Source organism: Cetorhinus maximus, chromosome 4 (assembly GCF_964194155.1).
Source record: "Cetorhinus maximus chromosome 4, sCetMax3.hap1.1, whole genome shotgun sequence".
Lineage (NCBI taxonomy): Eukaryota > Metazoa > Chordata > Chondrichthyes > Lamniformes > Cetorhinidae > Cetorhinus > Cetorhinus maximus.
This window is the reverse complement of record NC_135882.1, coordinates 86,592,082-86,617,292: the sequence shown is the minus strand read 5'-3', so window position 1 is coordinate 86,617,292 and position 25,211 is coordinate 86,592,082. Positions and strand designations below refer to the sequence as shown.

At 42.3% G+C, this 25,211-nt stretch overlaps 1 protein-coding gene across 1 annotated transcript in view; it reads left to right on the top strand.

The window, feature by feature from the left end:
• Positions 1–25,211, top strand: part of rab2a (RAB2A, member RAS oncogene family) — a 97,950-nt gene that overhangs the window by 10,458 nt on the left and 62,281 nt on the right. Inside the window, exons 2-3 of the mRNA XM_078540441.1 lie at positions 17,720–17,791; positions 24,464–24,531. Of these exons, the coding sequence (XP_078396567.1) occupies positions 17,720–17,791; positions 24,464–24,531 (140 nt within the window). The remainder of the gene's footprint in view (positions 1–17,719; positions 17,792–24,463; positions 24,532–25,211) is intronic.

Below are 25,211 nucleotides of genomic sequence, written 5' to 3'. Positions count from 1 at the left end.
GTTAATCCTCCCAAAATGCATCACCTCATGCTTCTTAGGATTAAATTCCATTTGCCACTGCTCTGTCCATCTTACCAACCCATCTATATAGCCCTATAATCTAAGGATTTCCTCCTCACTATTTACGACACCGCCAATTTTTGTCATCTGTGAACTTACTAACCATTCCTCCTATACTCACATCTAAATCATTAACGCACACTACAAACAGCAAGGGTCCCTGCGGTACACCACTCGTCAAAGGCTTCCAATCGCAAAAACGACCTTTGACCATCATCCCCTGCCTCCTGCCACTAAGCCAATTTTGGATCCAATTTACCAAATTGCCCTGGATCCCATGGGCTCTTATCACCTTGACCATTCTCCCATGTGAGGCCTTACTGAAGTCCATGTGGACTACATCAACTGCACTACCCTTATCTACACAACTAGTCACCACCTCAAAATTCAATCAAATTTGTTAGACATGATCTCCCCCTGACAAAGCCAGTGTCCCTCAAACTGTTAACTGTATTCCTCTCCGCAGATGCTGTCAGACCTACTGAGTTTTTCCAGGTATTTTTACTTGTATTATAATCACTGTTCCTAAATTTTCCCCTTCTGGCACTTGACCCGTTTGACCCACCTCATTCTCTGAACCAGATCAGGCAATACCTCCTCCCTTGAGCCAAAAACATGTTGATCAAGAAAATTCTTCTGAACAGCTCTCTAAAGAGTGAAAAATATATAGCACTTTTCGCAACCACCAGAAGTACTTTTTGAAGCGTAACCACTGTTGTAATGGAAATGCAACAACACAAACTCCTACAAACAACAATGTGTTAATGTCCAAATAACCTATTTTGTGATGTTGATCAGAACCGTGCGAATGATTCCTCTGTTTTTCTTAAATAGTGCCATGGGATCTTTTACACCCACCTAAGCAGACAGGTGGGTCCTTGATTTAATGTCTCATCTGAAAGTTAGCAACTCTGACAGTGCAGCACACCCACAGTACTGCACTGGAGTGTCAGCCTTGATTTTTGTATTCAAGCCATGGGACTTGAATCTAGAAACTTGTGCTTCAATCAAGAATGCTACCAACTGAAACAGTGCCTGGTACTCTATCCTAATCAATATTAGGATAATTAAAGCCTCCCATTATCATTACTCTAGTTTTTTGCACCTCTGCAATTTATATTCAGACTTGCTCCTGTTACATCTGTGTCCTATGCCTGTGAACTTATAAGGAATATGGACATTTTATTTTTAAAATGCAGCGTGGGATATGGGCAATTTACCTTGACAAGATGGACTTGGTGGGGATTGGGATGGTGGAGGTGGCTGTTAGGTGACATTTTGTGTTGGCTGTACAGACTGGGACTGCCTACTACCTTGGGCATGTCCCTGGGGAAGTCATTGAGATTTAAACAACCTTCCCCAGGTGCTGATGATGACCCCTGTCCATTTCAATTAGTGTCTGAGTAACAATACCAATAGATTTTCTGGCCTCCTGGAGATGGAAATGCGAATAGATATTTGGCAGCTATTCATAACTGGTCTGATAATTGCCTAGCTCAACAGACTATTTGTGTGGGCAATTGAAACATAGATACTGTGGTCACATGTCAGAAACTGACTTGTGATAAGAAATACCTTATTAATTCACAAGGACATCCCAGAGCAGGCAGCCTGGGATTTAAAGACCACAGAGGGAAGACATTCTGCCTAGAAACTTGCCCACAGACAGAAGTGGGGCTAATTTGTTTTACCTGCAGAATTATACCTTCACTATGGGGGCTCAAACAGAGCTTGGACTGGAAAAACCAAAAACCTTGCTTAGAGTAAGCCACTGAGAAATTTCCAATCTTCATTGTCTTCAGTGAGTTAAGAGAATCTTCAGACTGTTAACGTTTCCAGCTACCATCCCGGGGACTGATGGTAGAAGTGACCCGTTAGTTTTGATTCTTTAAGAAACCTAAGTGTGTAACATCTCTTACCATCTTTTCTTGAGTGTGTTTGTGTGAATGAGTGTGTTAGTGTTGTTGCATTTACATCTTGGATGTTGAAAAAAGTGTTTATTCATTCTTTTTACCTATGAGAGCCTGTCTTGTGTCCATTCATGGAAGTTACAGCACTCATGGTACTAAAACACTTCTTTAAAATCGATCTTGTTTTGGTCAGTCGAGAGGCCGGAGAAGAGGGAAATTATCCCCCGTCCCTCTCCTATCCATAATGTTCTTCTGATCCCAACTAGTGGGAAAGTTGGTAAGAGTGTGCAAGGAGACAGGTGACTATGCCGGAGGGAGATGGAGACTGAATGGGTAGTGAATTAGGTTCACGTGGGAATTTGGTGCATGGGGGAAAGAGGCGTATTATACATGGGAATTATTCTAAATTAATTAAATGAGTAATTAATTAAGTTAATGAACATAAGTAACAATGGTAGGACAGGCGTTGTGTTGCAGCAGTGGAATGTGGGTGCTTTTGGGCGCCAAGGCGATCCATGACACAAACATCTGCAGAAAGTGTAAGTAGCTAGAGGAGTTCCGGATCAGGATTATTGATCTTGAAGCTGAACTGCAGACACCGCGCAACATAAAGGAGGGCGAGAAATACCTGGGAGCTTTGTTCCAGAAGGCAGTCATGCCTCTGAGAATAGGGTCATCTGTTTTGATCGGCAGTGAGGGACAGGAGGATGTGACCATGAGTGTGGAAGGTAATGGGACTGAGCAGACAGTAGTGGAGGAGCCTCAGACTTTGCAATCGTCAAACAGGTTTGAGGTGCTTACAATCTGTGTGGATGAAAGCAAAATCTGCAAGGTGGATGAGCAAGCTGACCATAGTACCATGGTACAGAAAGCCATTCAAGCGGGGGGAGCAAACAGGAATGTAACAGTAGTAGGGGACAGTATATAAGGGGGATTGACACTGTTCTCTGCAGCAAAGAGCAAGAGTTCTAAAGGCTGTGTTGCCTGTCTGGTGCCAGAGTTTGGGGCATCTGCTCAGGGCTAGAGAGGAACTTGCAGTGGGAGGGTGAAGATCCAGTCGTCATGTTCCATGTAGATACCAATGACATAGGCAGGACAAGGAATGAGATTCTGCACAGTCAGTATGAGAAGCTAGGTACCAAATTAAGAAGCAGAACCGCAAAGGTGGTAATCTCTGGATTATCGGCTAAGCAATATGCAGATTGGCACAGGGCAAATAAGATTAGAGAGATGAATGTGTGGCTCAAAGACTGATGTGGAAGGAGTGGGTTCCAGTTCATGGGACCAGTACTGGGGAAAGTGGGTGCTGTACTGTTGGGATGGTCTATACCTGAACTGTGCTGGGGCATGTGTTCTTGTGAATTGCATAACTGGGGAAGTAGAGAGGACTTTACACTAACCAGGGGATGGTGAGGGATCAAGCTTGGGTAGGTATGGAAAATCATGGGGTAGATTCAAGGTAGGACACCATAATAGTAATATAGAAAATGAGGGTCATAGCGCAAGAAGGGACAGAGATAAAACCCAAGAATACACCAATATTCAAGACTAGATGTTAGGTGGTAAAAAGACCAAACTAAAGGCTCTGTATCTCCGCATAGCATTCATAACAAAGTAAATGAATTGATAGCGCACATTGAAGTAAATAAATGATTTGATAGCCATTCTGGAGACGTGGCTGCAGGATGACAAGGAATGGGTCCTGAATATTGAGGGGCGTATGACCTTCAAGAAGAATAGGAAGCTAGGTAAAGGTGGAGGGGTAGTACTTTTTATCAAGGATGGCATTGGTGCAAGAGTTAGAGATAACCTTGATTCAGGAGATCATGATGTAGAATTGGTTTGGGTGGAGATGAGGTATAGTAGGGGAAAGAAGTCACTGGTGGGAGTGATCTACAGATCCCCTAACTAACCACAATGCATGATAAAGTATACAAGAAACAACATTGGGCGCTTGTGATAAAGGGACAGCAATAATCATGGGTGATTTTTAATCTGCATATAAACTGGAAAAATCAGTTTGGTAGTAGTAGCCTGGATGAGGAGTTAATGGAATGCTTTTGAGTGTTGTGTTTTAGAGCAGTATGTTCTAGAACCAACCCGAGAGCAGGTTATAGTGGAAATCCGGGAACATTTCCAGTACCCGGGACCAGCATGTGTGCAGGAAGTGTCCAGCTGTAGCTCCTGGAAGCTCGGGTTTCGGAGCTGGAACAGCGGCTGGGGACACTGTGGAGCATCTGCGAATCTGAGAGCATCGTGGTTAGCACGGTTAGAGAGGTGGTCACATTGCAGCTGAAGGGAATGGGTGACCACCAGGCAGTCCAAGAGAAACAGGCAGGTAGTTCAGGAGTGCCCTGGGGTCCTGCTCGCAAATCGGTATTCCATTTTGGAGGCTGATGAGGGTGCTGGTTCCTCCAGATTCCTGGATCACTGGGACAGTTTCTGGGGAAGGTGGGACCTGTACCAGCGGGACGGTCTACATCCGAACCAGAGCGGGACTAACATCCTTGCGGGTGGGTTTGCTAGTGCTGTTGGGAGGAGTTTAAACTAATTCGGCAGGGGGAGGGGACACAATGTTAGCAGAATAGGGACATGTCATAATACAGTAAAGCAATCAAGTCAGAGGGAGTACAGCTGCATTAAGTTTTAAGGGAGTAAAGCAAGGCTGGATGGGCTCTACTTTAATGCTAGGATTATTACAGGTAAAACGGCTAAGTTAAGGGTGAGGATTGACATGTGGAATTGTGATATAGTAGCCATCACAGACGTGGTTGAGGGAGGGGCAGGATTGGCAGCTCAACATTCTGGGATATAGAATCTTCAGGTGAGACAGGGGAGGGGGTAAAAGAGGAGGAGGCATTGCATTAGTTAAGGAGTCAGTTACTGCAGTAAGGAGAGATGATATCTTGGAGGGGGCATCGAATGAAGCTTTGTGAATAGAGCTTAGGAATAAAAAAGGGGCAGCCACATTGTTAGGTGTTTATTATAGACCCCCAGATAGTCAGTGGGAAATTGAGGAACAAATATGTGCACAATTTGCGGAGCTGTATAAAAACAATGACAATAGGGTAATTAAATTAGGTGATTTCAACTTTCCCAACATTGATTGGGATAGACATAGTGTTAAGGGCTTGGATGGAGTGGACTTCTTGGTGTACAGGAGAACTTTTTAGGTCAATATGTAGAGGGTCCAACAAGGGACGGCACAGTGCTGGACCTAATTCTAGGGAATGAAGCCAGACAGGTGGTGGGAGATCATTTTAGTGATAGCGACCACAACATGGTACAACTTAAGCTTGTTATGGACAAAGAAATAGACAAGTTGCAAAAAAATGTTTTGGATTGGGGGAGAGCAGATTTTAGTAAAATAAGGCAGGATCTGGCCAAGGTAAAAGCAAAATACTGCGGATGCTGGATATCTAGAACAAAAACAAAAATACCTGGAAAAACTCAGCAGGTCTGACAGCATCTGCGGAGAGGGATGCAGTTGACGTTTCGAGTCCGTATGACCCTTCATCAGAACTAAAACATATAGAAATGAGATGAAATATAAGCTGGTTGAAGGGAGTGGGACAGGAGAGCTCGATAGGGGGCCAGTGATAGGTGGAGGCCAAGAAGAGACTGGCAAAGATGTCATAGGCAAAAGGACAAAGGGGTGTTGATGGTGGTGATATTATCTAAAGGATGTGCTAATGGGGACATTAAGGGAAGCAAACTAGTGGCAGATGGCCCTATGCGGGTGGGGTGGGGGGAAGGGATCGAAATGGACTAAAAGGTGGAGATGAAACGATAGATCAAAATAAATTTAAAAATAGGGAAAAGAAAAAAATATATAGTTGTAAAAAAAATTATAAATTATTGGAAAAGGGGGCATCGGAAAGGGGGTGGGGATGAAGGAGAGTTCATGATCTGAAATTGTTGAACTCAATATTAAGTCCAGAAGGCTGTAAAGTGCCTTTTCGGAAGATGAGGTGCTGTTCTTCCAGGTAGACTGGGAACAGCTACGTGTGGGGAAATCTGCAGAAGAGCAGCGGGGGGTTTTCAAAAAGGAAATGGGGAGGGTACAGGCTCAACATGTTCCCTCTAGGGTGTTAGGAAGGAGTAACAAGCCCAGAGAAGCATGGATGACTAGAGATATTCAGGATACGATAAGAAGGAAAAGGGAGGCTTTTAGCAGGTACAGGAGGCATTAGTGGAGTACAGAAAGTGCAGGGTGGAGCTTAAAGCAATTAGGAGAGCAAAGAGGGGATATGAGAAAGCGCTGGCTGGTAAAAGTAGGGAAAATCCCAAGATATTCTCTAAGTATATCAATGAGAAGAGGATAACCCGGGAAAGAGTAGGGACCAAGGGGGCAATCTATGGGTGGAGCCAGAGGACATCGGTAGTGTTGAATGAACACTTCACATCCGTCTTCACCCAAGAGAATGAGGATGAAGCTTTGGAACTCAGAGACTGCGAGGTTCTTGAGCAAATTGATATAGGGAATGACAAGGTATTGGAGGTGTTGGCAGGCTTGAAAGTGGACAAATCTCCAGGTCTGGATGATTTATGTCCCAGACTGCTGAGGGAAGCAAGGGAGGAGATCGCAGGGGCTCTGACCAAATCTTTAATTCCTCTCTGGCCACGGGGGAGGTGCCAGAGGACTGGAGAACAGCTAATGTGGTTCCGCAATTTAAGAAGGGTTGTAGAGATAAGCCAGGGAACTACAGGCCAGTGAGTCTCACATCAGTGGTAGGGAAACTATTGGAGAAAATTCTGAAGGAGAGAATCTATCTCCACTTGGAGAGGCAAGGTTTGATCAGGGATAGTCAGCATGGCTTTGTCAGAGGGAGGTCATGCCTAACAAATTTGATTGAATTTTTTAAGGAGATGACCAGGTGTGTAAATGAGGGTAGTGCAGTTGATGTAGTTTATATGGATTTCAACAAAGCCTTTGACAAGGTCCCACATGGGAGACTTATAAAGAAGGCAAATGCACATGGGATACAGGGTAATTAGATAAGGTGGATTCAAAATTGGCTTAGTTGTTGGAGACAGAGGGTGATGACAGAAGGATGGTTTAGTGACTAGGAGCCAGTGGCATACCACAGGGATCTGTGCTGGGTCCCCACTATTCGTCATTTATATAAACGACATAGTGGAGGGGTAGGATTAGTAAGTTTGCGGATGACACACAAAGATTGGCCGGGTGGTTAACAGTGAGGTTGAGCGTCTTGGGCTACGGGAAGATATAGATGGGATGGTCAAATGGACAGATAAGTGGCAGATGGCATTTAACCCTGAAAAGTGAGAGGTGATACACTTTGGAAGGAGTAATTTGACAAGGAAGTATTCAATGAATGGCATGACACTAGGAAGTTCTGAGGAACAAAGGACCTTGGCGTGTGTGTCCATAGATCACTGAAGGCGGAGGGGCATGTTCGTGGGGTGGCGAAAAAGGCATATGGGACACTTGCCTTTATCAATCGAGGTATAGATTACAAAAGTAGGGAGGTCATGTTGGAGTTGTATAGAACTTTGGTGAGGCCACAGCTGGAGTACTGTGCGCAGTTCTGGTCGCCACATTATAGGAAGGATGTGATTGCATTGGAGGGGGTGCAGAGGAGATGCACCAGGATGTTGCCTGGGATGAAACATTTAAGTTATGAAGAGAGGTTGGATAGCCTTGGGTTGTTTTCGTTGGAGCAGAGAAGACTGAGAAGCAACCTGATCGAGGTGTACAAGATTGAGGGGCATGGACAGGGTGGATATGGAGCAGCTGTTCCCCTTAGTTGAAGGGTCAGTCACAAGGGGGCATAAGTTCAAGGTGAGGGGCAGGAGGTTTAGAGGGGACGTGAGGAAAAACTTTTTTTACCCAGAGGGTGGTGACGGTCTGGAATGCGCTGCCTGGGAGGGTGGTGGAGGCGGGTTGCCTCCCATCCTTTAAAAAGTACCTGGATGAGCACTTGGCACATCATAACATTCAAGGCTAACATTAATGTGGTTGTAAATGGGATTAAGTAGGTAGGTCAGGTGTTTCTCACATGTCGGTGCAGACTTGATGGGCCAAAGGGCCCCTTCTGCACTGTGTGAATCTGTGATTCTATATTGAACTTGTATTGTGTAATGTGACAGGATTAATTAATGACCTAAGAGTGAAGGCATCCCTGGGTAGCAATGACTACAACATGATTGAATTTTATATCCAGTTTGAAAGGGAGAAGAGTGGGTCTAAGACTAATATTTTAAACTTAAATAAGGGCAACTATGTGGGCATGAGGTTGAGCTAGCTGAAGTGAACTGGGATACTCGGCTAGGGGATAGATCAATAGAGAAGCAGTGGCAGATATTTAAGGGGATGTTTCCAAATACTCATAAGTATATTCCTGTTAGAAGAAAATTCTAAAGGGAGGGCTCACCATCCATGGTTAACCAAAGTTAAGGAAAGCATCAAACTTGAGGAAAAAAAATATAACTGCACAGTAGAGTGGCAGGTCAGCTGATTCTGTCACTCTTCTTATTCTGACCAATGACTAAAAGGTTAGAGTATGAGAGGAAGCTTGCTAGAAATCTTAAAACAGATAGCAAGAGTTTCTGCAGGTTTTTAAAAAGCAAAAGAGAAAGTAGTGAATGTTGCTCCTCTAAAATTGACAGTGGGGAATTAATAGATAAGGAGATGGCAAATGAAATGAACTAATATTTTGTTTCTGTCTTCACGATAGAGAATACAAAAAACATTCCAGTAATACCTGTAAATCAGGAGGAGGAGGGGAGAGGGGGTCTTGGTGAAATTACAATCATTAGGGAAGTGGTACTGAGCAAACTGAAGGAACTGTGGGCTGACAAGTCTCCAGGTGCTGATGGACTTCATCCTAGAGCTTTAAAAGAGGTGGCTAATGAGGTAGTAGATGTGTTGGTGTTAATCTTCCAAAATTCTCTAGATTCTGGAAAGATTCCATCAGACTGGAAAGTAGCAAATATAACCCCTCTTCAAGAAGGGAGGGAGGCAGAAAACAGGGAACTATAAACCAGTGAGCTTGATGTCTGTCATGGGGAAGGTGTTAGAATTGATCATGAAGGAGGTTATAACTGGGCACTCGGAGAAACTCGGGGTAATTGGGAAGAGTCAACATGGTTTTAAGGGAAATCATGTTTAACAATTTATTGAAGTCTTTTGAAGGAGTAACATGCACTGTGGATAAAGGGGAGCCTGTAGACGTGCTGTACTTGGATTTCCAGAAGGCATTTGATAGGGTGCCACATCTAAAGTTTTATTGCGGAAAATAAAAGCTTGTGGTGTAGGGGGTAACATGTTGACATAGAAGATTGACTGACTGACAACAGTATGCATAAATTTTTGGCAGGATTTGACGAGTGTAGTCTCACAGGCGTCTGTGCCGGGACCTCAATTTTTTACAATTTATATCAATGACAGATGAGGAGAGTGAAGGCATGGTAGCTAAATTTGCAGTTGACACAAAGGAAAGTATGTTGTGAGGAGGACATGAGGTTGCAGACAGATATAGACAGGTTGTGAGTGGGCAAAAATCTGGCAGATATGTAGGAAAATGTGAAGTTCTTCACTTTGGTACTGAGAATGAAAAAGCAGAGCATTCCTTCAATGGAGAAGGGCTGCAGAACTCTGAGGTGCAGAGGGATCTAGGTGTTCTAGTGTGAGAGTCACAAGTTAGCATGCAGCTACAGCAAGTAATTAAGGTTAATGGAATGCTATCCTTTATTACAAGAGGAATTGAACATAAAAGTAAGGATGTTATCTTTGTTATATAGGGCATTGGTGAGACCACATCTCTAATATTGTGTGAAGTTTTGGTCTCATTTAAGGAAGGATGTAAATGTGTGGTTCAGAGGAGGTTTTCTAGATTGATACCTTGAATGAGTGGGTTGTCTTATAAGGAAAGGTTAGCCAGATTGGGCTTGTTTCCACTGGAGTTTAGAAAAGAGCGGTAACTTGATTGAAGTATATAAGATCCTGAATGGCCTTGACAAGGTGGACGTGGAAAGGACGTTTCCTCTTGTTGGTGAGCCCAGAACTAGGGGGCACTGTTATAAAATTAGAGGTTGCCCTTTTAGGACAGATGAGAAGTTTTGAGGGTTATGTGACTTTGGAACTCCGCCTCAGAAGGCAGTGGAGGCAGGGTCATTGAATATTTTTAAGGCAGAGGTAGATTCTTGTTAGGCAAGCGAATTGAAGGTTATCGGAGGGTAGATTGGAATGTGGAATTCAAAACAAAAACAGATCAGCCATGATCCATCATGAATGGCGGAGCAGGCTCAAGGGGTCGAATGGCCTACTTCTGCTCCTATTTCATATTCTCGCCTTGTGACCTATTGAATACACCTGGTAGTGTAAATGGTACCTCTATTTTTTTTTAACTCTAACCAAATAGATTCTGTCCTTGATCCCTCCTGAACATACTCTCTCTTCACTAATATTCTCCTTAATCTGTTCTGCCAGCTTCCTCCTTCCTTATATAAAAACAAAAAGCTAAAAGCTACTGCGGATGCTGGAAATCCAAAACAAAAACAGAATGACCTGGAAAAACTCAGCAGGTCTGGCAGCATCGATGGAGAAGAAATCAGTTAACGTTTCGAGCCTTCATGGCCCTTCGGCAGAACTGATGCATAGTTAGGAGAGGGGTGAAATATAAGCTGGAGCTTATATTCCAGCTTATATTTCACCCCTCTCCTAACTGCTTCAGTTCTGCCGAAGGGCCATGAAGGCTCGAAACGTTAACTGATTTTTTCTCCACCGATGCTGCCAGACCTGCTGAGTTTTTCCAGGTAATTCTGTTTTTGTTCCTCCTTCCTTTCTCTACTTATCTTTCTTGAATACCTCATATACAGGAATATTTAATACCCAGTCCTGCCCTTTTTTTGAGCCAGGTCTCTGTTTTTGCCACATAATTTTCTCAGTTGCTGCACCTTGCCAACCTTGTTTCCATGCAGTGTAAAGCCAAGGTGTTATTGCATTCCCTCTTCCTCTAATGCAGCTTTTGCCTAGACTATTTGGTTGGCAGAGCCTTGCGGGCGTGGAGTGTGCAGAGCACTGGAGCATATGTGCAGCTGCCAGTGGTTGGTGGGGTGGGAGGTGAATGGTGTTTTGGTCGAGAAAAAGAACTGCAGAAAGCAAGGGGAGCCCAGAGTTACACTGACTTGGAGTGATTGGGAAAGTAGTGGTGACAGCAGAGGAGGGACAGTTGGTGGCAGTGTTGGGGGTGGGTGGGTGTGTGGGGAGAAAGCAGCCCAAGATAAAGGGAGCCCAACAAAAACCTACCCTGGCTGGAGGGATTAGGGAGGAGGGAATGACATGGAGGATGCAGGGGAATGCATGGGAATAATGGAATGGTGGGTGGTACAGAAATGAGGTGGAATGAGGATGATATGGGGGCATGAAAGAAATGGGATGGTAATGGCACAGGGATGCCATAGGAAGGGTGGAATGGGGATTTAAAGAAGTACTGTTGCAGTTAAGATACTAATTTCACAGCAAATGCATTGCTAGCCTCTGTTAGTATCTTAGTAATACTAAATCCTTAATGCACCTTGTTTCCCTTTTCTAAGCTACATCCTCATTCTCATCTCCCTGCCAAGTTAGTTTAAACAGTCTCCAATGGCGAATTGCCCCATGCGAGCATTAGTCCCAGCTCTGAGGTGCAAACTGTCTAGAATGTTCTGTCCCAGCTGCCCAAACTGGTCCAAATCTCCCAGGAATCTAAAGCCCCATTTTCTGCACCATTTCTCCAATCATGGATTCATCTGCTCAATCTTCCTAGTTGTATACTCACTACTGCAGTGCTTCCAAAACTATTTTCCAATGTGACCCCATTTTAACACTAACATCTGGAGTCACAATGATTTTAAACAAAAAAAAGTACTAAAGGAGCATAGTAACATCCAGTATGTAATTATTAAACTTTGTGTATTATAAATCAATATATACATATAAATATGAAAACCTGTTTTGTAAGTACTTTGTAGAAAGTTAGTTTATGTATTCAACTGTCCGTTACTCCATTTGAGCTGCTCCAGCTCATGGACCTTGGCTAGGACCCAGCAAATTCTATTGACATTGACATTTGCATGCATCTATAGTAGCAACACATCAGGGTTCCCTAAAGGCCATCTTGACATAATTGATTTTAATATAAGATGAGTCAAATAAACTTTTGATTTTCTACTCAGGATTTCAAATGACACAAAATAATAATCAGTCTAAGAGGTGGCAGTTTCGCTGGATTCTGCCCCACACACTGCAGCTTTTAAAATAAAATGGAATTAATTCACAGGGGAGGACTCTAACTGAATGTGGAGCTGTGCTGCTTCCCACCTGGGGCTGGGCTTTGAAGAAAGTGGAGTGCTTCTGAACAGACATGTAGAATGTAACATGCAACACTTACTGATCATCCCCTAACACACACAAACACACACCCCTATCTTTGACAGCCTGTTGGTGTGTGGCTGTAGCCCAGCAGGTGATGCTTTTAAATTATCTTGAGGAAGAAAAATATTCTTGGGGCCAGGCTGCCAGTGTGAGATCGGATTCAGTTGGGAAGGATGGTGGGGGGGAGAGGGAAGAGAGTAAATCCATGACTTGCGCATCAATGTTGGAACTTGGTGTGTCTGTCCTTACTGACTCAGAGGGACTGGACCTTGGTGCTGTTGCAGGGCACAGTCTTGGAGGAGGGAGAATTCACGACCCCGTTCACTGTTTTTGTGACCCCCAATTAGGGTCGTAACTCAGTTTGGGAACCGCAGCACTAGCACATGACACCGGGAGTAATTTGGAAATTACTACCTTGCCCTGTTTCCTAGCTCCCTTAAATATGCCTGCAGGATCTCATCCCTTTTTTTTGCCCATGTCGGCACTATACTGATATGGATCACGACCTCTGACCCTCCCCTTTCAAAGTGCTCTTCAGTTGCTCAATAACATCCTTGACTCTGGCACCAGCAAAACTACTTGGCATCCTAAAATAACATCTGTCTGTCTGTGTTCCCCTATCTATAGAATCCTTTTCCATTATTTTCCCAATCTTCCTCTTGCCTTCCCTGTACAGCTGAGCAATCTATGGTAGCATGGACCTGCCTCTGACTGCATTCCACAGAGGAACCATCATGCTCACCAGTATGAACGCTGGTTGGAGAGGACTCTGACACTACCTGCCTGCTCTTCCTTTGCTGTCTTCACTTGCTCTCTGTATCTAAATGTTTGATAATGCATCTGAGGTAATGAATGAAATGCCCCATAATTATTAGGTTTTGGAATTATTCTTGTCGTCATCTCTCCACTTTTTAGTAGAGCATCACCACTTTGTTCCAGACTTAATTGTCATGTTTATGTTGAACTGTTTTTTTAATAACTTTGATTTATGCAATTCTTAAATTAGCTAGCTTACTATGCTCTTCAATTTTGTTGACTGCTCCAGTCAGAGGATTGTCTCTCCTGTTGCTTTATATACTGGTATATTTTGGTAGCAGTGGGTTGTTAGATTTTAATTATGGCAGGCACTTTCAAAATAATTGGCTATCGTATCTATACAGAAATTAGTTATGAAGTATTTGTATTAATTTCAAATCTTTGTGTTAGTCCCATATGCAAGCCTATTACTGCAGGAGCAATGACAAACTTTGCAATCTATGCATCAAGTGTAAGGTGAGGCAGTGCCAATGCTATTGCTATGAGAGAATCCCTAGAAAAGTCAGCTACCAGACCAAAATGAGAGTAATTCATTTTTATTGGCATAATACAGTTGGGAAAGATGGCAACAAAAGCATCATGTTATTAGGATTAGAAAAGGAATAAAGTTAAATTGACATTGCAAGCCTGCCCACATGTACAGCTATAACAGTGATTTTTCCCATGTTATGTAGTAAAGACTATTCTGAACCATCAGCCATGCCTAAGAGACTTTTTTAAAAAAAAGCATGGTAAGAGCTGAGGCAACAAATTTGAATTTAATGCTCAGCATAAAGAGTATTGCAGCTGGATGGTTGTTATTACTGGCACTGACTGTGCAGTGTGCTGCCTACATCAAAATAAATGGCCCTTACAATTGAACAGTGTATCAACAGATTTGTGCCAAAGGCTTAAAGTATTATTTGCCTGTAATTGTTCATTGATTACTGATGGGTTTTGTTGCATTAAAATGTCTGCCACCAAATTATGGCACAGTTACTTGTCACATTTCCCCCTCTGCTTTATAGCAACTAAAGCGAAAAGCAACCCAGCCTTCTCATCCTTTAATTATGGGTATAACCTCTCATTTCTGCTATCATCCTTGTAACTCTTTTACACTCCAGTGCTCCAAATCTTTATTCTAGTATGGTAACCAGAACTAGCAGCAAATAGAGCCATAGCACAAAAAATGTGTAAAAATATTAAAAAGACAAGTCTAAAGGCACTGCATCTGAATGGATGGAGCATTTGCAATAACAGCACAAACAGATGTAAATGGGTGCGATATGCTTGCAATTAAGGATACATGGCTACAGGGTGACTGAGGCTGGGAATTGAATATCCAAAGATATTCTATTTAGGATGGAAACGCAAAAAGGAGAAGGTGGTGTGGCATTCTTAGCTAAGGATAAAATCAGTGTGCTAGTGAGAGAGGATATTGGCTCAAAATCTAAATGTAGAATCAGTCTGCATGGAGCCAAGAAGCACGAGTGGGAAGCAGTGGGAGTTATCAATAGGCCTCCAAACAGTAGTGTTAAGGTAGGGAACAGAATTAAACAGGAAATTAGAGATGCAAGGGTGTACAGTAATCATGAGTGACTTTAATCTGCATATAGACTGGGCAAACCAAGTTAGCAATAATACTGTGGCGGATGAATTCCTGGAATGTGTATGAGAGAGGTTTTTTAGACCATGTCAAGGAACCGACCAGGGAACAGGCTATCCTAGATTTGGTATTGTGCTGTGAGAAGGGGTTAACAAATAATCTTGTTGTGCAGGATCGTTTATTAGGATGGAAAGTGAAGCAGTCTGATCTGAAACTAGGGTCCTAAATCCAAACAAAGGAAATTATGAAGGTATGAGGTGTGAGTTGGCTAAGATAGATTGGAGAACTTCATTAAAAGGCATGACAGTGGATAGGCAATGGCTAATATTTAAGGAACGAATGTAAGCATTGCAACAGTTATACATTCCTTTCTGGCACAAAAACACAACGGGAAAAGTGGCCCAACCTTGGCTAACAAAGGAAATTAAGGATAGTATTAGATCCAAAGAGGAGTCATATAAAGTTGCTAGAAACAGTAGCAAGCCTGAGGATTGGGAGCAGTTTAGAATTCAGCAAAAGAGGACCAAGAGATTGATTAAGTGGGGAAAAATAGAGTATGAGAGTAAACCTGCAAGGAACATGGAAGTGGACTGTAAAAGCAGAAGTAAAAAGAAAGATTAGTAAAGACAAATGTAGATTCCTTACAGTCCAGAAGAGGAGAATTTATAATAGAGAACAAGGAAATGACATAGCAATTAAACAACTATTTGACATACTAATTGAGGAACTGCTAGAGGGTTCTCTGCCATGGTCTACTGCAAGCCTACCTTCACTGGTCAATATACACGTTGGGATTCACAACACTTCTACATGCTATAAGATTGGTCTTATCGGAAACCTTGTAAATAGGGCCCAATAAATGCCCACCATGCAAGCTTGATGCTGAAATAGAGTGCATCAAAGGCATCCTGCAGGTTAATGGCTACCCTGATCAGATCGTTTCATGCTGTATATCATGCAAACACATGGGCCTAAGGCCGTCACTTTCAGCCCTGAAATGTGCCCAGTCTACTGCAAGATATCTCAAAAATTTGAGCAGCAGGTGAAGCTACTTAGCTGTTTTACGCTGCTACTGTGCAGTAGCAACACAAGTGGCATTCACCGCTAACAGGATGCTGTCATCAAGCTAAAAATGTTCTGCCTAACATACAAATGAATAATGTGGTATATGAAATTCAGTGCCAGTGTGATGCTAGGTATGTAGGCAGTACATCCCAAAGACTGGCGGATCATATCAAACAGCATGTCCCAGCCGCTGTTCGCAACGGGCAGGGTACAGACAGTACCCAACCAGCCGGTGCTTGCAAAACTCAAAAACAGTGTCCAACATTAGATGCGATTCCACAATTGGACAACATTTGTTAAATAATCCTCTGTATGCTAAGAATAAAGCTGACCACCAATTTAACATTGTCACTTCGCTCTCAGTGCTGTATATTTGCATGTACTGGAAGCTACATATATTAATACACGGGGCCCTGTTCTTTGCAGACAGAAAAAACACGTACACACATTGTGCCTGTTTCAGTGAAAAAATAAGTGACAATTCGCTGACTCACTGGTTAGGACATTGCCCTGAGGAATCGGGGTTAGGCTACCTAGTTTAAATTTCAAACAATACTTGACAGCTAACTGTCAGTCGCCATCACTGGTGCATTCTCCATGGCAACACTGCTAGCAGAGTCCACTTGCCAACCAATCAGCACATTCTTCTCGTACAGTATAAATTGATGTTTTCCCCATATATCCATATTCTTGCAGTGTCCTGATGAGTGCGAGACAAAAAGCTTTGACATTTTTTTTTCAGCAACTTATGTATTGGTAGCCCCAAATCCTTGTTCCTGTACTCCATTTAGATTTTTGCTTTCCAAATAATGTGATCACCTTATTTTCTGAACAAAATGTAATACCTCTCACTTATCCTCTTTGAAATTCATTTGACAATTGCCCATTGTACTAGTTTATTAATGTCTTGTGTTTACTGCACTGGTATTTTCTGCGCTGCACTTTGCTCAGTATAGACTATTTCCCCACCACCCCAATTCCTCAAACAATTTGATGTCATCTGCAAATTTAGAAGCGTTTTTGGTTCCATGTTCTAAATTAATCTATATTGCGCAACAGTGGTCCCAGTGCTGACCCTTGTGGGACTCCATTTTCAATCTTCTGTTACTCTTAATTACTACCTTTAACCCTTACACTCTGCTTTGCTTGCAGGTACCTATCCATTCTACTACCTGTTCCCAGACCTCCTGTCCTGAACTTAGTTCATGTAATAGACCAATGAATAACCTGTCCTAATATCCCTTTATGTGACTTGGTATTAAATTTTGTTTCATGATGCTCTTGTAAAATGCTTTGGGATGTTTCGCTAGGTGCTACTGTCACTATCAGTAATTGGTGTGGCTAACGTATTAACATTCAAAAATAGTTTTGATATGGTTGTAGGAAATGCGAATGAAGGGCTTTGATTAACACTGCTAATTTGTAAAATGAACGGCAATGTAGGTTGGGCTGAATGATTTAATTATTTCACTTCAATTTTGTGACTTCCATTGGTGAACCCATGTTGCCTATTATCTGAAAAATGGTGTTCATTTGGTACTTGAGCAACAGTGTGTCACAGAGCAAACAATCTCCCTGTGCATGCTGGAAACATGAAATAAAAATCATGTGCTGGAAATACTCAGGCCTGGCAGCATCTGTGGAGAGAGTTGACATTGAGTTAAAATATGACTGCTAGGTTTCCCCATGAAACAGGCAGAGTTAAAATATCAGATTTTGAGGCGAAGCAGCAGAATTTTAACATTGGTAAAAGCTTAATTTGTGGCATTCTCTCAATTTGCTTTGTATGTGATCCATTATGCCATTCCTTTTTTGTAAAATTATTTTGACACCATTTGCCAATTATTTTTATACTTGTGTACAGAGTTTAACATTCTAATAGGAATCTCATTTATTTTGCAGGTGTGGGAAAGTCATGTTTATTACTACAGTTTACAGACAAGAGATTTCAACCTGTTCATGACCTTACCATTGGTGAGTACATATTAAGCTTAATATCCTTTTTGCTGCCATGCCTGCCCCAATAGGAAACTTATTAAAACTGTTTACCATATAAATCCCCATAAAGACTAGATATCTTGTGTTCCTCACTGTTATTAGGTGACATCTTGCTAAATTCTGTGTGGATGATGAATAAGGACAGGATTTGCTGTGATGTATGTTGCTCATCTCTCTCCAGTAGTTCACCCCTCCCAGGCACGTAAAGCCAACATACTGCTCAAGCAAAATACTGTGGTTGCAGGAAATTTGAAATAAAGACAGGAGATGCTCATGTGACCAGACAATACTTGTCTGTAGAGACAGTTAACGTTTCTGGTCAACCTTTTCATCAGAACTAAAAGTTGAGGTATAACAGGTTTGATGTAAGAACAAAGGCTGGGAAAGTGGAGAGGGTGGAGAAAGAACAAAAGGGAAGGTATGTGATAAGGTGGAAGGCAGAAAATGTTAATGAGACAAAAATTGAATGATGGGGTAAATAAGGAAATGAAAGGTCCAGAGGTTTAAATGGTAATGGAAGAATCATTACCAACACTGCAGTCTGGAAAAGTAAATGGCAGCCATTATGATTGTTGATTTCAACTCTATGGAAATGTGTCAACATATCAGCAATCACATTGTCAAGATCCAATAACAATCATCTTGTTGACTGGCAATTATATTGTATAGCAATTGCATTGTTAAAACAAGTGATGGACATTTGCTCACCTGTAAATGAGTACAGTTCTAACACTCCAGTGGGGAAAGGAACTGGGAGTCTGTCACTCTGAGCTGGCTAAAGAATAAACCTGCTTGAGATTTTAAAAAAATACAGCTTCAGATTCATTCTTCCCTTTTTTACAATTATTGGAGTTAACACAGATGAAGTGCAGGTCCTTGAGCTTCATTGGAACAGTTTAGGAGGTGGGGTGGGGTGGAGAATTAAAATGGCCAGATTGGGGCTCATTATTGAGGTGATGGCATGGATTGAAGGTTGATTTACAGACAGAAATCAGCTAGGCACAAGCAGGCCATTTTCTGGACTAGTGGGTCAGTGCTTTAGTCAGAAGAATGGAAAACCAGAATTTTTTTAAAAGGCAAGAAACTGCTAATCTTTTTTTTGATGGGATGTGGGTGTTGCTGACAAAGTCAACATTTGTTGCCTATCCCTAATTGCCCTTGAACTAAGTGGCGACTTAAGGACAGTTAAAAGTCAACAACATTTGCCAAGCGTCTGGAGTCACACACAGGCCAGACCAGCTAAGGATAGCAGATTTCCTTCCCTAAAGGACATTTGTGTGCCAGATGGGTTTTTGCAATTGATGATAGTTGTCATGGTCACCATTCCTGAGATGAGCTTTATATTCCAGAGTTATTAATTGCCAGCTGCCATGGTGGGATTTGAACCCATGTCCCAAGTGCATTAGCCTGGGCCTCTGAATTACTAGTAGTGATGATAGGGAAGGTGGTAGTGTAGTGGTATTGTCACTGGACTAAATCCAGAGACCCAGGGTAATGCTCACGGGACCTGGGTTCAAATCTCACCACTGGTGCAGATGATGAAATTGGATTTCAATAAAAATCTGGAATTGAAAGTCTAATGGTGACCATGAAATCATTGTTTGTCATAAAAAGAATCATCTGGCTCACTGTGTCCTTTAGGGAAGAAAATTTGTCATCTTTGCCTGGTATGGCCTACATGTGACTCCAGACCCACAGTACTCTTAAATGGCCTAGCAAGCCATTCAATTGTATCAAAAGCTAAAAAATGTCTAAAAGGAATGAAACCGGATGGACCACCTGACATCAACCTAGGCACTGGAAACTACAATGGCAAACTCAGCCCTGTTGACTCTGCAAAGTCAGAGGGCTAGTCCCAAAATTGGGAGAGCTATCTCTTGGACTAGTTAAGCAACAGCCTGACATAATCATACTCTTAGAATCTTACCTTAGAGACAATACCCCAGACATCACCACTATCTCTGGGTATGTCCTATATCACTGGCTGGAAAGACCCAGCGGAGGTGGTGGCACAGTGGTATACAGAAGGGAGAGAGTTGCCTTGGGAGTCCTCAACATCTACTCTGGACCCCGTGAAGTCTCATGGCATTAGGTCAAACATGGGCAAGGAAACCTCCTGCTGATTTACCAACTGCATCCCCTCAGCTGATGGATCGGTACTCCTCAATGTTGAACACCACTTGGAGTAAGCACTGAGGGTTGCAAGGGTGCAGAATGTACTCTGGGTGGGGACTTCAATGTCCATCACCAAGTGAGGGTCAGTATCACCACTGCTGACTGAGCTGGCCGAGTCCGAAAGGACATAGCTGCTAGACTGGGTCTGCGGTAGGTGATGAGGGAACCAACATGGAAAAACATACTTGACCTCATCCTCTCCAATCTGTCTGCTGCAGGTGCATCTGTCCATGACAGTATTAGTACGAGTGACCGCCGCACAGTCCTTGTGAAGATGTATCCTTCACATTGAGGATACTTCCTATGTTGTGTGGCACTACCACCGTGTTAAATAGATTTCAAACAGATCTGTAAAACTTGAGGCTGGGCAGCCATGAGGTGCTGTGGGCCAACAACAGCAGCAGAATTATATCCAAATGTAACCTTGTGGCCCAGCATATGCCCCACTCTACCATTACTACCAAGCCAGGGGATCAACCCTGGTTCAATGAACAGAGCAGGAAGTCATGCCAGGCGCAGCACTAGGCATACCTAAAAATGAGGCATCTGCTTGTAGAAGCTACAACAGGACTAATTGTGTGCCAAATGGCAAGTGATAGCTCAGCGATTCCATAACCAACAGATCAGACCTAAGCTCTGCAGGTTAGCCGCATCCAGTCATGAATGGCGGTGGGCAATTAAACAACTCGCTGGAGAAGGAGGCTCTACAAGTATCCCCATCTTCAATGATGGGGGAGCCCAGCACATTAGTGCAAAAGATAAGGCTGAAGCATTTTCAGCAGTCTTCAGCCAGAGTGCCGAGTGGATGACCCATCTCTGCCTCCTCCAGAGGCCCCCAACATCACAGATGCCAGTCTTCAGCCAATTCGATTCACTCCACGTGATATCACGAAATGGCTGAAGGCACTGGATACTGCAAAGGCTATGGCCCTGACAATATTCTGGCAATAGTGCTGAAGACTTGTGCACCAGAACTTGCTGTGCCCTTAGCCAAGCTGTTCCAGTACAGCTACAGCACTGGCATGCACATGACAATGTGAAAAATTGCTCTGGTATGTCCACACAAAAAGCAGGACAAATCCAACCCAGCTATTTACCACCCTGTCAGTCTACTCTCATCATTAAAGTGATGGAAAGGATCATCAATGCTATGAAGCGACACTTGCTTAGCAATAACCTGCTCACTGACATTCAGTTTGGGTTCTGCCAGGGTGCTTCTGCTCCTGAGCTCATTACAGCCTTGGTTCAAAGATGGACAAAAGAGCTGAGCTCCTGAGGTGAGGTGAGAGTAACTGCCCTTGACATAAGGGCAGCGTTTAACTGATTGTGGCATCAAGAAGCCCTAGCAAAACTGGAGTCAATGGGAGTTGGAGTATAGAAGTAAAGAATTGCTGCAATTTTATGTAGAATTTTTGAGAGACAATCCTTAGAGTACTGTGTACAGTATTGGTTGCTTTACCTTGGGGAGAATATACTTTTGCTATGAGGAGAGATTGAGAGGTGATCTCATTGAAACAAGATTCTGAGGACTTGAAAGGTTAGATGCTGAGGAGAGGAGTTGTTTCCCCTTGTTTGAGAATCTAGAACTAAGGGTCACAGTCTCCGGATAAGTGGTCAGCCATTTAGGACTGAAGAGAAATTTCTTCAGAGGGTTGTAAATCTTCAGAATTCCCTACCTCAGAGGGCTGTGGGTGCTCAATCATTAAATATATTCTAGGCTGAAATAGATCTTGGGGGAAGTGAAGGAACCAAGGGATGTGGGTATAGGTTGCAAAACTGAGTTAATCTAGAAATTGACCTGTGATCTTAATGGATGGCAGAACAGGCTTGAAGGTTGCTTACTTTGCTCCTGTTTTTTGTTGTATACTTCTTTGGATTGAACAGAGCTTTTTAAAAACAATTGCCCAATTTGCCTTTGGTCTTCAGTGTAGAGGCAGCACAAATGGTATGTACAATATGCTAAATTGGAGCACAATTAAATCAGTTTAACCTGGAAGAAGTGTTTGGGGCCTTGGATGGTAGGGAGGGAGGAGGTAAAGGGTTTATGTTTCCTGTGCTTCCATGGGAAGGAGCAGGTCATTGGGGACAATAGAAGAGTGGATCAGAGTGTTGCAAAGGGAATGTTGGCTTTGGAACCTAAGGAGAAAGGAAGATATGCTTGGAGGTGGCAACAATGGTTAGGATGATCCAACTGACTGGGTTCCCCCTTGTCCATATCTTCCACCCCATTGTGGTTCTGGGAGGGAGGGCAAGTCATGTTGGAAACACCGGAATGGGAAATTGCATAGTTGGAAAAGGTGTACGGCTGAATGGAATTCAGTCTTACAGAAATCTGGATGAGAGGAAATGTAATCGAGGTAGCTGTGGGAGTTGATAGGCTTACAGTAGTTGTAGCTTGAAAGCCTATTCTCATAAATGGATTGGTTGAGAAAGGAAGAGTTGTAGATAGACTGTGTGAAGCTGAGGGAGGGGGTGGTAATTCAAGTGACAGCTGGAGGAGAGAGGAAACTTGGTGATGGATCAGTGGTAGGGGTGTGCAGTGGTTAGAACTCCTTTCAGGTTAAACTGACTTGTGTTTTTAATGTAGCATATTGTGTAGGTTGCATGCTTTTAAGCATACTTTTTTCATAAGTGTGTACTTGCAAGTATACAAGTAGTTTGTCATTAATAATCGTGAAGAAATTAATGGGACTGAAAATAAATTCTCAGGACCTGATGGCCTATGTCCTAAAAGGGTTCTAAAAGAGGCCTTTGTACCGATGATGGATGTGCTGGTTATGATCTTTGAGTTCCCTCAATCCTGGAATGATTCCACTGGATTGGAGGATAGCAAATATAATGCTGCTTTTCAGGAGATAGAGAGAAAACAAGTCAGTTAGCCTGACGTCAGTTGTTACAAAAATGCTGTAGTTAATTACTAAACAAGTGTTGGTAACAAGGCACTTAGAAAATCATAATATGGTGAAGCAAAGTCGGTGTAGCTTTGAAAGAGAAGTCATGTTTGACAAATCTTAAGTATTTTGAGGATGTAACTAGCAGATGAGATATAGGGGAACCAGTGGGTGGAGTATACTTGGATTTTCAAAAGGCAATTGATTGGGTGTCACAGAAAAGGTTGCTTAGAAGGTAAGGATAGCATGGGCAGTGTATAAGGACGAAATAGGAAAAAAATGGGTCATTTTCGGATTGGAAACCTATTACTCATGGGATGCCACTAGGCTTAGATGAAAGAACCAAGCACATTGTACCCATGCTTGCTGGTGATACAAAGGTAGGTGGGAAAAGTAAGCTGAGAGGAGCACAAGGAGTCTGCTGAAGGATATAGGTAAGTGAGTGGGCAAGAAGGTGGCAGATGGAGTACCATGTGGAGAAATATGAAGTTATCCACTTAAGAATAGAAAAAGTGAATCTTATTTTTAAATGGTGAGGAAACTATTAAATGTTCAGAGGAATTTGAGTGTCCTTGTGTAAGAAACACAGTTAATGTACATGTATTGCAAGCAACTGGGAAGACCTATAGTATGTTGGTTTCTATTGCAATGGGGTTGGAGTATAATAGGAAAGCAATCTCATTGCAAATATAAAGGGCTTTGGTGAGAAAACGCCTAGAGTGCAGTGTACAGCTTTGGTGTCCATACCTAAAGAAAAATATACTTGCCTTAGAGCGGCTGTGCCAAAGATTCATTGGGTGATCCAAGGATGAGAGCAAAGAATGAGTAGAATAGGACTCTGCTGTTTGGAGTTTAGTAGAAAAAGAGATGATCTAATTGAAATATGCAAGATTCTGAAGGGGCTTGACCGGGTAAATACAGAGCTGCTGTTTTCCCTGACTGGAGATTCTCGCGGTGGGGGGGGGGGTCGGTCACTAGCTTTTTGAACTCTGAATCGTGGGATTGGTAGAAAAGTGAATTTGAAGTTGATGATTGTCGGTGTTCTTTATTAAATGATAGAGCATGCTCAAGAGACCTTACGGCCTACTACTGTCCCTATTTCTTATAACCTTTATGTATATTTAATAAAAGGCAAACAGATGTCCCAAAATTTGAATAATTATGGAATAGTAAGCATTTTATATAATGGTGTTGCATGTGAAGTCCATGCAATAGAACAACTTATTTCATGAATATTAATGTTAACATGTTGGTGAAATCAAAAGTAGATGAAGTTTTGATCATTTAGATAGATGAACCTGCAATTTAAACTTCATTACAGCCAATATTAAAGTAATTATAATTTGTCACTAAATTGTACTCTGGATTGCATTCATTTAAATTTAAAATCTTTCACGCGAAATGTTGAATGTCATTTTTGCATAATTTGGTGGAATGCAAAGTTTTACTTAAACATTTACTTTAAATTTAGGGCAATTTCCCATTCTTTTAACTCTCTACAACTCCAATACTTCAAGGTTTTGCAGGACTAATCCATCTCCTCAGGCTTACACTTCAATTTTTTTTTCTAATTTTGATTTAGGTGTAGAATTTGGGGCACGAATGATAACAATCGATGGAAAGCAAATAAAACTTCAGATTTGGGATACTGTAAGTCTGTTTCTGCATTTCGGTTTTTTAATGTATTCATTTGATTGCTAAACTGAGACACAAGACTGATCCAGTACATACTGGTACAGCTTTTTAAACAGATGGTAAATATAAATCATTGACTTACAGTTGACTTTTGTGCTTGTTTCTGTAGTTGTCTTTGTTTTTTAAATTTAAATGTAAAGTTCAGTTCTTTCCCTGCTTTCACTTAATGAATAGTTGCAGCAAAAGGATATGTTTGTATTTAAAATGGTTCTGTAAATTGAGCTGTAAAGAACTTTATGGGAGTTTGTGGTTCATTTTGTAATAGGATTTGTAAAAGCATGTGTTGTGTGTGAGTTCAACTAAAATTGTGGTTCCAGTGCTGAAGGATGGGGCTCTGATTTAGACTACAGATCTGTTTCACTTTATGGGGACAAAAAGACGAGATAGGAATCTGGCTGCCTACTACTTCCAATCATCTCAATTTCCCCTGTCCTGTCTACTGCATTCCTCATTCTGCCTCTCACAGGAAAAGTGACTCTTGCAATACGTACTCTTGATGTGGGGATCATGTGGCACAGGAGGAAACCATTTGGCCCATCATACCTGTGAAAAAGCCATTCAATTAGTCCAACTCCATTGGTCTTTACCCATGGTTCTGCGAACTTTTCAATTATGTAGCTAATTCCAGTTTGGGA